The sequence below is a fragment of the Martes martes genome, assembly GCF_963455335.1.
Source record: "Martes martes genome assembly, chromosome: 9".
NCBI lineage: Eukaryota > Metazoa > Chordata > Mammalia > Carnivora > Mustelidae > Martes > Martes martes.
In genome coordinates, this window is record NC_137896.1 from 88436071 (window position 1) to 88448765 (window position 12695).

Sequence of the window (12695 nt, forward strand, 5' to 3'; positions counted from 1 at the left end):
TTCTAAAATATATAGAGAGAACCACTAAAATCTACTCCTGAAACTAAGATTACACTAAATCACTCTATGTTAACTAACTGTTATTTAACTAAAAACTTGAAAAAAAAATAGAAGAAGATGACGACAAAGAAGAAGAAACAGGAGTAAGAGGAGGAGGAAGAAGAGGAAGAAAAGAAGAAAAAGAAAAGAAAATGATTGTAGAAAATGATTCTTTCAGAAGATAAGCCTCAATGAAGTCATAACCTTAAGGTAGCCCCAATTTATTTTAGCTTCTTTGGGGAAAAAGATATGGAATCCTTTCCATTTAAAAAAAAAAAAAAACAAACCTACTTATACAGACAGCTATTTTCATTATGAAGATTCATTCTATACTTGAATAAAATAATTTGGTTTTGAAAGAAAGGAAGGCAGGAAGGAAGGAAGGAAGAGAAAATAAAGGTTCATAAATAGTGAAGGCAATTTAAAAGAGAAGAAATGAGAAGGGACCTGTTTTACCATACATGTGGATGTATCACAAAATCAAATTTAACAAACTAGAGAACTGAGAAACAGATTTTCATATATGCATATTTAGTATATGCCCAAGATACTACCAGGAATCATGGTCAATAAATAGATTACGTAGTAGATGGACTGGTAAAACAGAATTCATCATATAAAAAAATTAATTTGGATTCCCATTTCATACTATAGTGAATACAAGATGATCAATATCAAGATGTGATGGGAAAAATATTAAAGGTAGCATAAAGGGAATACCCTATAACCTTGAATAAAAGAGAGTTGTTGTTGTTTTTTAAACAAGGCTTAAAAAGTACAAACTATAAGGTTAAAATTGATGGACCTGATTACATCAAAATCAAGGATTTCTGCTTGTGAAAGATAATTACACATAGTTTAAAATCTGGGGGCAAACTGGAAAGAAGACACTTGCAACATCCTTAACTGTCAATAGTTATAGTTATAGTTATAGTCAATAACTATAACATATAAGGAACTTCTGAGACTTCTCTTTCTAGCAAAAAAAAAAAAAAATCAAAATAAGAAAGCCAATACAAAATTGAACAAAGGTTAAAAATAGGCGTTTCAGAGACGAAAAATCTTAAATGATTAGTGAGTCTATAAAGAGAAGCACAATGTTATCAGTAATAAAAGAAATGCAAATTAAAAGAAAGATATCCTTCAATATCTATCAGGCTAGTGAAAATTAAAAATTATTTAAAATAAGTATTATATATGTACCTCGGGCTTATATAAAATCATATAGTACTGTGTCACAAACTAAGATGTATATGATTTATTTAATTCTCTGTACATGAGATTGAAAAAAAATTATCTACTTATTTTAGCTGTCTTGAGACAACTCAATCTGTATCTTGCTCCATCTTTATATGATAAGGAATGTTAGAAGGAGAGAAGGAGTGGAGAGAGGAAGAAGAAAGGAAGAGGGAAGAGGAAATCAGAGAGCAAGGGGAAGTAGGAGGAGGAAGGAGAGGAGGGGAGAAAAAATTAGCAAGTCTTTTCTCAGACTAATGGAAATCACCTCACAGTACTCTGGTCATGAAGCCCATAGACCAGTGTCCCAACCGGTCTGGAGTAATGACTAAGTGATACTATATTAAACATATGAAGAAGAAAATAGATAGAAGACTGGCAAAAAGACTCACTTGATCATATTATAAAATAACCTGATAGAGGCTTCATAGAACTTTGTTATTTAAAAAGATCAATAATGGACTTCTCTCATCAATCTTTGATGATACTATTAATTTTTTGATCGTCTTTATCTATGTGTCTGCATGTAGGTGTACTACCAAGATGGAGAAAGGGTTATTTCTTATAATACCATTAACAACCATAATAACTTCCCCCAGAGAGATTCCTCTTTAACTAGGTTTTATAGGACAGAAGGAATAAGTGTCATCAGGAATAAAAAAATAAAGTTTTTATAAATATTATTTTGATATACAAAGACAGGCTATTTTTATTTAAATAACTACATCATTAAATTAAGAACAGAAATCTGTGTATATGTGACTATTCCTAGGTATAATTTTATCATTTTGATGATAGAAATTGGTGTTATTCACTTATATCATTACATGGCAAACAAAAGATTCAAGAAGAAAAGAAAGGATAATTTTTTATAATTAATACTCCTTAAATAATAGTTTCTTTTTTCTTACTCTTAACAATAAACAGAAAAACTATCAAAAATAAGAAAGAAGAGTTTTGAACTCAATGTACATCTTTATTAGTCAGAGCCAGAAAAAGACTCACCAGGACAGAATATATGTGTAAACATCGATAAACAGGAGAGAAATCCACCAAATCCTGGGCTCCAGGTACCTGCAAAACAAGCAAGATTGTCAAAAATATGAAAACAAAGCTATGAAGAGCTTTGAGCTGCATTCATTTTTACTATTCAAGCATAAAAAATAAAAGCCAGTTCTAGTTTATAGGAGAAAAACACAGAACAAACAAACAAACAAACCATGCTCCCAGAAAACTAGTTTTGGTATTTTTGACATGGGATCCAGAAACCATGAAGATGTCAGCAAGGCCGGGACACACAAGAGAAGGATAAATAACAGTGAAGAGTAACTGGTGCCACGGGCCCTGCATCTGCTTTGAGAGATACATTTTAGGCTTCAAAAAGGAAGCCTCCAAAGAGGAAGAGAAGGAGGTGGGAATGTGACTTTGACAACGTGACTGCGTCTTCTTAGATTCATGGCGGTCTATCTAAAAGACTAAGTTTCGATGGTCAAAACCAAAACTTGCCACACAGGAGGAATTAAATGACCTGCCAGCCAGTTTCTGAAGGGTGTAAGAATTAGTGAGTATTTACATCAACACGCAATCAAAATGCAGAAATACGCTAGAAAGAGAGGGGAATCATGTAAAAAGTAAGATAAAAAATGGAAAAAGCCAAACCTAGAAGTAATACCAGAAAATTACAATTTGAACAATGTAGACAGATTAAACTGAGACATCAAAAGACCAAGTAAAACAAACAACATGAGGTAAGAACTGGAGATAGTCACAGTGCTAAAACTGTTTGGTTATGTGACCTGACAATGAGTAACTCACAATTTACTTTGGCCTCAATTTCCTCAACTGAAAAAGGAAACTATTCCCTATATTGTTGACCTACAGGAATTAAACAAGAATAAAAGGACACAGAGTAAATATTGAACAAAACAAAATAAAGCAAAAAAGAAAAGACAAAATTGCAGAAAGAAATAATCAGAATAAAAGACCTAGCTGTAGTTTCTACAGCAACACTGGTAACTGTAGGATTCATCAGAATACAAGCAGCAGGCGTGTCTACATTGGGTTGAACTGACTCGATTACAAGGTCATCTTCCCTTAGTCCATCAAGCAAGCCTCATTTCTTCCTTGGGAGGCATAGCGTCCTTCACCAAGATGTTTTTCCTAGTGAAATCTCACTCTACAACTCGGCAGCACAATAGCTACTTTCCTGTCCCTGCAAAACCATCACCTCTCTACATTTATTGGTTCCACTTCTTTGATTATTCTGTTCATTTGCTATATACCCATGATAGCATGTGCTAAATCTCTGTTTAAAAACCTCCCAGTGCTAGATACTCTGTAAGCACTCAAAAACAAAACAAAACAAAACAAAAAAACTCTTGATCCTATGCCATGGCCCAAACATACATTTATTTTAAAAATAAAAAGCCATTAGAAAAGCTAGTGAGCATTACAAAACCACTGAGAAAAATATTTTATAGACAGATAAACACCATGTAGTTTCGAAGAAAAAAGATTAAAACACATGTAAAAATTGTAACTTTAAGAGTACAAAAGGACACTAGTTTTCATCTTAATAACACAAAAAGACAAGAGGCTTTTATATTAGGCACTCTTATTTGAAATGATTACAACATTAGAGCATCTTTAGTTTCCCTTGTTGAGTTGCAAAGTAAAGAGGTGAAGGAAACTTATTTTAGCTTGCCAGAAAAACAGAGCCTACTAGTGAAAACTTCAACTAAGCAAAATACAAGTGCAAAAAGTGAAAAGTACAAAAATTCATAAAATTATATTGGTAGTATTTTACCTACATAAAAATTACATACATATGAAAAAAGAAAGAAACACAAAAATGTTTTGATCTGTATAGGAAATGAACCTTGTTTCTTTTATTTAGAATTAATGACTATAAAGTTATTTATTAAAAGTTTAAGGAAATTTAAGTAAATTCAATCACAGCTTCATTCCCATGTTCTTCTTTATGCAGTTTATTTACTTTGTTTTGCTTTGACTCAGAACCATGAGTTTCACTCAAAGGAAACTGCTCGTAAGCCATTCCTCAGACAGAGCCGTGGCCCCTTCCCACGTCAGACCCACCCTTACGGAATGAACATCCACATTAGGGAAGAGTTTCCCTAAAAACCTGTGATGAATAAGGTAGCAGTACCCCTTACTAATAGGCTAAAAAGAGAGTTTTTTCTGGGCTGACTAAAAAACTACAGATTTATTTAGAGAGGACAAAAAGGTTTCCCTGTCATCTCCAACAAATATTTACAACCAAACCTAGTCTCTGTGAGGCTGTCTTTTTTTTTTTTTTTAATTTTTTATTTATTTTCAGCGTAACAGTATTCATTGTTTTTTCACCACACCCAGTGCTCCATGCAATCTGTGCCCTCCCTAATACCCACCACCTGGTTCCCCCACCCTCCCACCCTGCCCCTTCAAAACCCTCAGGTTGTTTTTCAGAGTCCATAGTCTCTCATGGTTCACCTCCCCTTCCAATTTCCCTCAACTCCCTTCTCTTCTCCATCTACCCTTGTCCTCTATATTATTTGTTATGCTCCACCAATAAGTGAAACCATATGATACTTGACTTTCTCTGTTTGACTTATTTCACTCAGCATAATCTCTTCCAGTCCTGTCCATGTTGCTACAAAAGTTGGGTATTCATCCTTTCTGATGGAGGCATAATACTCCATAGTGTATATGGACCACATCTTCCTTATCCATTCATCCGTTGAAGGGCATCTTGGTTCTTTCCACAGTTTGGCGACCGTGGCCATTGCTGCTATAAACATTGGGGTACAGATGGCCCTTCTTTTCACTACATCTGTATCTTTGGGGTAAATACCCAGCAGTGCAATTGCAGGGTCATAGGGAAGATCTATTTTTAATTTCCTGAGGAATCTCCACACTGTTCTCCAAAGTGGCTGCACCAGTTTGCATTCCCACCAACAGTGTAAGAGGGTTCCCCTTTCTCCACATCCTCTCCAACACACGTTGTTTCCTGTCTTGCTAATTTTGGCCATTCTAACTGGTGTAAGGTGGTATCTCAATGTGGTTTTGATTTGAATCTCCCTGATGGCTAGTGATGATGAACATTTTTTCATGTGTCTGGTAGCCATTTGTATGTCTTCATTGGAGAAGTGTCTGTTCATATCTTCTGCCCATTTTTTAATATGATTATCTGTTTTGTGTGTGTTGAGTTTGAGGAGTTCTTTATAGATCCTGGATATCAACCTTTTATCTGTACTGTCATTTGCAAATATCTTCTCCCATTCCGTGGGTTGCCTCTTTGTTTTGATGACTGTTTCTTTTGCTGTGCAGAAGCTTTTTATCTTGATGAAGTCCCAGAAGTTCATCTTTGCCTTTGTTTCCTTCGCCTTTGGAGACATATCTTGAAAGAAGTTGCTGTGGCTGATATCAAAGAGGTTACTCCCTATGTTCTCCTCGAGGATTCTGATGGATTCCTGTCTCACGTTGAGGTCTTTTATCCATTTCGAGTTTATCTTTGTGTACGGTGTAAGAGAATGGTCAAGTTTCATTCTTCTACATATAGCTGTCCAGTTTTCCCAGCACCATTTATTGAAGAGACTGTCTTTTTTCCACTGGATATTTTTTCCTGTTTTGTCAAAGATTATTTGACCATAGAGTTGAGGGTCCATATCTGGGCTCTCTACTCTGTTCCACTGGTCCATGTGTCTGTTTTTATGCCAGTACCATGCTGTCTTGGTGATCACAGCTTTGTAGTAAAGCTTGAAATCAGGTAACGTGATGCCACCAGTTTTATTTTTGTTTTTCAACATTTCCTTAGCAATTCGGGGTCTCTTCTGATTCCATACAAATTTTAGTATTATTTGCTCCAGCTCTTTGAAAAATACTGGTGGAATTTTGATTGGAATGGCATTAAAAGTATAGATTGCTCTGGGCAGTATAGACATTTTAACGATGTTTATTCTTCCCATCCAAGAGCATGGAATGGTCTTCCATCTTTTTGTGTCTTGACATCCTCATCCTCAGCTTCAAACCATTTAAAATGCCCTGACCCGGAAGTATTGGCTTTGCTATTTCTTAGCCTCTGCCACCATAATCCAGTTAAGTCTCCTTAAGCAAAGGACTGCCTGCTTTGAAGGCAGCCCACAGAAATCTAGATGAGAAAAGAAGCAGCGAAACGGGGCTTCAGTTCACAAACTTCACCTCGACCCCCAGAGTAGCCCACTATTTAGAAATCCTTTTTCCTCCATGCTCCCTTCTGGGAGGAACGGAACGCTAGGAGCCCTGCGAGGAGCCAAGAAGAGTGCTGTGAGGAGAAAGGTATGTAAAGCATGCACTGACTCATGTTGCTTTGAGCTAGATGTGTTTTCTCTGCTTCCACTAATGAAAAAGAATCACATCGACCGAAAGGCAAAAGAAGGAGGGCAGCATATGCTATACGTGAAGGAATGCCACACGTTTGGAAGGATAAGAAATGAACTTTCAAAAACCTAAAGAGACGGGAGTGGGAAAGAGAGCAAAAGGCTGTCTCTCCTGACTCGCATAAATAGGTTTAAGGGCCACATTTTGCTCCCCATTTAAAAGGCACAATCTCTGCCAAGGTTGTCTTCATTCTTCTTCCCCCTCCTGTTTGCCCTTCTTTCCTCTCAAGTGCAAAGAATGATTCAAGCAGGGTTAGGTTTCAGCTGGGGCAGAGGGAAGGGTCCAAGGACACTCTCCTAAGCTAACAATGACTGTCCCTAATGGCTTCTGTCTCCTAACAAAAGCCAGGACTCCGTCTTTATCAGCTTCATCTAATTTTTCCTTTCCAAAGTAAATAACACAGCCCTTGCATTTTACACATGTCCAAGTTTGACAAATCATTATCGACTGGGACTATAACTGATAAGAGATAACTTTGTGGTAGGACGTTGTCATTTCCTCTCATAAGGGCTTTCTTTCTGAGATACAGAAACATGATTAAAATAGTTAAACATTTCCTCTGCCTGGCAGTCAGGAACTCAAGACATTAAGATACTGGAGTCTGTATTTTTCTAGTTCAAATAGATCTATGGAGATACCAACAGCAGCCACAAACAGTACACTCAAGATTATCCTGCTTTTTTAACTAGTTGTTTTCCTTATGAATTCACAGGAAATAATTTCATCACCAAGGACAGCAGCTGCCTAATTCCCCATATAGTTTCTGAATGGAGAGTGTTAGTGCTTTCTGTCAACTCAAACCTCTTTATTATCAGGGAGGAGCAAATTGTAGGCAAGATTTTAGGTTCTGTAACTAGCAAATCTGTGCCACAGAGCATGTTATTTATTATATGTTATGATATTAAAATAACAGATAAATAAAGAGCTATTAAAAGATTTTAGGAGTGGCTGGACTCCAATAATCAGAGGTAGATATCATGAAGGCAAGGCTTAACATTCTACAATTATACATTCACACGCCAGTTAGAGATCATGCACCACTAGATACCAATATCCATGACAAGTCTGTCCATTTCAATGTGCTTCTTACATTTGTAGGGTACATACTGAGAGCTTCCATCAAAGCTGTAGTTTTTGTCACTTATCGTCTGTAGATTTTGTTAAATAGCATTATATCCAATCAATATACATCAGCTATAATATCATGCCACTATGTAGGTGACAAAAAAAAAAGTCTGGGGACAAAGGAAGCTATAAAATAAGAAAAGTAAATCTATAAGCAGGATCCATGAAAGGCACCCTGAAAAAATGACCGTATGAGCCTCTGCAGGCAATATATTTTGGAGATGTCAAGATTCAGCGTAGAAGTGGAAATATTAGATGGTCAGAAAGAAAAGAAGCATAAACATTTCTTTTTTTTTTTTTTAGGATTTTATTTATTTGAGAGAACAAGCAGAGGGGAGAGGCAGAGAGAAAGGGAGAAGCAGAAGTAGGCTCTTTGCTGAGTGGGGAGCCAGACCAGGACTCAATCCCAGGGATCAGGGATCATGACCTGAGCTGAAGGCAGACGCTCAACCGACTGAGCCATGCAGGCACCACCAACATTTTTGATCATAAAAATTCTTGTGAAACATTAGGATCTTTTTGATATGTTCTTCTTCTTCTTCTCTAATATATCTTAGATCAAGACAAAGAAAGTCTCTGAAAATGGAAAGGTTAATGGGTAAGATCCTCTCAAAAAGAAAAAGGAAAATGATTTTACTTACTAAAGAAAAAGGGAGATTTTGGTTTTAAAATAAATAGTGACATTCAACCTTTAACAGATACATCTGCTCAACATTTTTATAATACTTTCCTCACCCCCCCCAACAAAGGACGTGAAAGTTAGTAGCTATTTCTACTATCTTAATTAAGACTCACTAATGAAGGGAGGCAGGGAAAAAAAAGTATCTGCAGGTAACAATCTGATAGATCTACCTGCTTTATAGTGGGCAAGCATATCATTAGGAAAACGGAACAGAGTACAAGAAAAGACTGCTTGTCTCCTTCCACTCAACAGTATTTACCTATGCTGCTGATAAAGATAGTACATGAAAGAAAGAAATGCATTAGTGTGCTGTAGTCTTGTTGTTCACGGCTGTCCCAGGAGATACACATACACACAATACAGGCCACTTATTTTTCTCTTATGAAACCTTTCGAAGTAGGTGGATCATCCAAAAAGAATATGATAAAAATTTGCAAGGAATTTAGATATGTGTCTCACTAATCATTTGAGTCATTCTCCTTCTTGAAAATACTTTTGATTACCACTTTACACAAAACAGTTCCTTGGTATTAGTAAATTAATGTGGGGACTTGGTGCCCATTTCTGAGCATTAGTTGGATCTCAAGTCATTAAAATGTACCAGGCATCTTTCTGAAGGGAGAAAACAACAAATGGTTAGCTGAAAGAGCATTACCTTTGCATTCAAAGGATCAATTTTGACTGCCCATATTATGTCTGGAAGCCAGGAAATACCTGGCAAACATTTTTCATCAGTGTATTTTTCTCTACAACTTTGCTTCCAAAACTTCAGAGAAAAGAAAGGTAGAATTCATGTGGACATAATCTTCCATAGAGCTATACTAAACACCATGGATGTACCAACATACTAGAAGGCCCAGGATTCTAAGCAACAAAAATTAGCAAAAGTGTAAGAGAATTTTCTAGACCTCTGAACATGTAAGAATACCACGAACAGAGCCCCATCCTAAAAACTGCAGGATCTGACTGTAGAGCTTCTCACAAGTTACTAGGATTCTCCCTGAGAAATCCCTAAACAAATTACCACTTAATTTACTCAAGTGTTTGCACTAAACAGAAGAAAATCAGGAAAAATCACCATTTTTTTCTTTACCAAGACACTGCAAAAAAAAACCTTGTGGCCAAAATCAAGATACTGCCTCAAGAATTCTCTGCTTGAAGCTGAACACTGGGGCAGTAAAAATTCAAATTCTAGTAATTTTTACAGTTGCTAGGCACCCCGCCAGTATGCGGTATCATCAGTATTTTTTTTTAAGCTAATTCTAATAGCTGTGTAGCCAAAACACTATCTTTTAATAAGAAAACATTGGAAACCATTAAATGTAGTTTTATGTATGAGATTGGCTCAATAAACTACTGTATATTCAAACAGTAGAGTACTATTTAGCAGTAAAAATAGAATGAAAAAGATTTCTATGAACTAATATGGAATAATTTTCAGGATATATTTTCAAGTTGAAAAACAAGGTACAAAAATACATATGTATTATATTACTAATAGTCATGTTGCATAAGGTACGAGGTACTTGTATACACAAACACACACACAAACACACACACATTCATTATACTGATTACTTTCGAAGAAGTGGGTAGGATCAGGGTGGAAGGGATAAAGAGAAGAATGGGATATCACTGAATATATCTTCTTATAATTTTGCATTTTGAGACATATTTATATTTTACATACTCAAAAAATTAAGTTAATAAGGATGAGGAACTCTAAAAAATATACAAAAGAAACAAACCCATTATATATCAACTTGGTAACAATCACACAGAAGAAAAAGTAGCAAAAATTTTTGAACAAAATACTCTGAACTCTAGCCCCAGTGGGATATATTGTAGGATAAAAAGAATTGCAAAGAAATCTTGAGCCTAGTAAGTTTACTGCTTTTAGTGACATTTGCATAGCAATTCTGAAACTATTTTGTGTTATATGAGTTATATGAGGCAAATGACTAAATATATTAATTCTCTGGGATCCAGAATTCTCAGAGGTACAAATATGGAACAGGAGAAGAAACCTATGATATTCGGGTGAAATTTACAAGCATCAGTTTTAACTCAAGATTTATAAAACTTCCTATGTGTTAGTGCAATGTGTGTATTTCTTAGCTCTGTCCACAGAAGGAATGTACCTAATGCCCACATCTCAGTTTCTATATACAGTGCTCCAATAAAAGGGACAAGAGCTCTTTGATGAAAGAACTGATTCCAGAGCTAGCGCAGAACTTGGAGTGAACCAAGAACATCCTGTGCTAGAAAAAAAGGAAGTGCTCAAAAATTGATGGAAACATGTCAAAGGATAATGAGTAAAACTCCCACTGGCCAAATCTGGAACGATTAGAGAATCAAAATGAAAGACAAGAACAGAATATAACCCATTTTACGTAAGATAAGGACTCATGTGGCAATACTGACACTAAAAAAAGGGAAAGGGACAAAAGGAAAGTTCTTCTTTATAGAAGAATGCCAGCTAATAAAAGTGAAAGAAATGAAAAAAACAAAAAAATCACTGTTTTAAAATCAACAGAGTAATACATGATTCAGGAACATATCATCAATGAATACTAAATCACCAAATCAGAAAAACTGCTAGGGAACAGGACAGCCCCAGGATCTGAAAGTACTACACCACAGATCCCTTATTAATTACAAAAAGAGAAGGGTACCTTTATAGTGCTGAAATCTGGTAGACACCACCTTAACCGACTGTGTGCCTCCTGATATGAAGCACTAAAAAGGACATAATATGACTTTTGTAATATTCCTGTCAAAAATGATTAGCTGAACCTAATCATGAGGATTACAAGATGTACCAAAATAGAGGGATATTAAAGGAGAATAAACAAACATAAAAATTAAATATAATGCATGATACTTGTCTAGATGTGGTTGCAGGAAAAAGTGAAAAAATCATCTGCCATCAAGGACATTACTGGGACAACTGGGGAAATTTGTACATGGATTATATGTTAAGTGGTAATACTATATCAATGTTGCAGTGTGATCACTGCACTATAGTTTGCAGAAGAATGTCATTCCTGGCAAACTATAGATTGTTGTATTGAGATTTCAAATATGATGAAGCATGCTACTTTCTTTCAAATGGCTCGGCTTTGGTGGGGAGAAGAAGACTGATGAAATCGATCCTTCCAAAATCAAATTTTTAATAACAAAAGTGCCAAATTTTAAATAAGTAGCCTATTTAAGTGAAGGTACATGGATGTTCACTTTACCACTCTTGTAACTTTTCTGATGATCTAAAATGCTTAAAAAAAATAAATTCTCATAAAGAAGGTACTACTCTAGAGGCGGGGTTGGGAGGTGAGCAAGATAGGTGAAAGGGGTCAAAAGGTATAAATTTTCTATCATAAAATTAAGAAGTCATAGAGATGTACAGCATGGTGACTATAGTTAGTAATACTGCATTGCATATTTTAAGGTTTCTAAGAGGAATCTAAAAGTTCTCATCACAAGAAAACAAAAACCTATAACTATGTATTCTGATGGATGGGAACCAGACTCTTATGGTGATCATTTTCCAATATACGCAAATACTGAATCATTATGCTGTACCCCTGAAATTAATATAATGTTATATATCAATTATACCCCAATTTAAAATAAAGAATGAATGGATGGATGGATGGATGGATGGATAGAGAGATGGATGGGTGATGGGTGTTCAGAAGAGGTCACATTGAGCTAGTCCTCAGGGGAAAGTAGAATTCAGTATTTTAGATGAGAATAAGAGAAAAAGGAGAATATTCCCTAATTAGGGTTATTAGCAGCTTAGTACAGAGTGAAGGGCATGATTGAATAAGAAATTTGCATATAAAGGAAAAACTGCAGAAGACCTGAAAAGTCAGTAGATGTTCATAACTGAAGTAAATAATTTCAAAATGAAAAGAACTTTATACTATCAGTACAATGAAAAAATTTTAAAGATATTAAATCAATGTGAGCCATAATACATCCTTGCCAATAGACCTAAAAGATAAAATAAGAAAACCAAAACAGAATGTCTGGAAAGTATGCCATAGTTATTCAACTTTCTAAATTGCTTTTATTGCTTTTGACTTTAAGCATGGATATTTACTCTTCATTTGACTATATATAATCTTAGTAGAACAGTTTTGATTAAGAATTAAAGAAAAGGGTGCCTGGGTAGCTCAGTCAGTTAAGCACCCGA

The 12695-nt window shown here is 35.5% G+C and overlaps 1 protein-coding gene across 2 annotated transcripts in view; it reads right to left on the reverse strand.

Annotated features, from left to right (window-relative positions):
• Nucleotides 1-12695, reverse strand: part of EXOC6B (exocyst complex component 6B) — a 619674-nt gene that overhangs the window by 360971 nt on the left and 246008 nt on the right. For both annotated transcript variants that reach the window (XM_080813943.1, XM_080813942.1), the window contains one exon: nucleotides 2281-2349. In XM_080813943.1, coding sequence (XP_080670069.1) covers nucleotides 2281-2349 — 69 coding nt within the window. The remainder of the gene's footprint in view (nucleotides 1-2280; nucleotides 2350-12695) is intronic.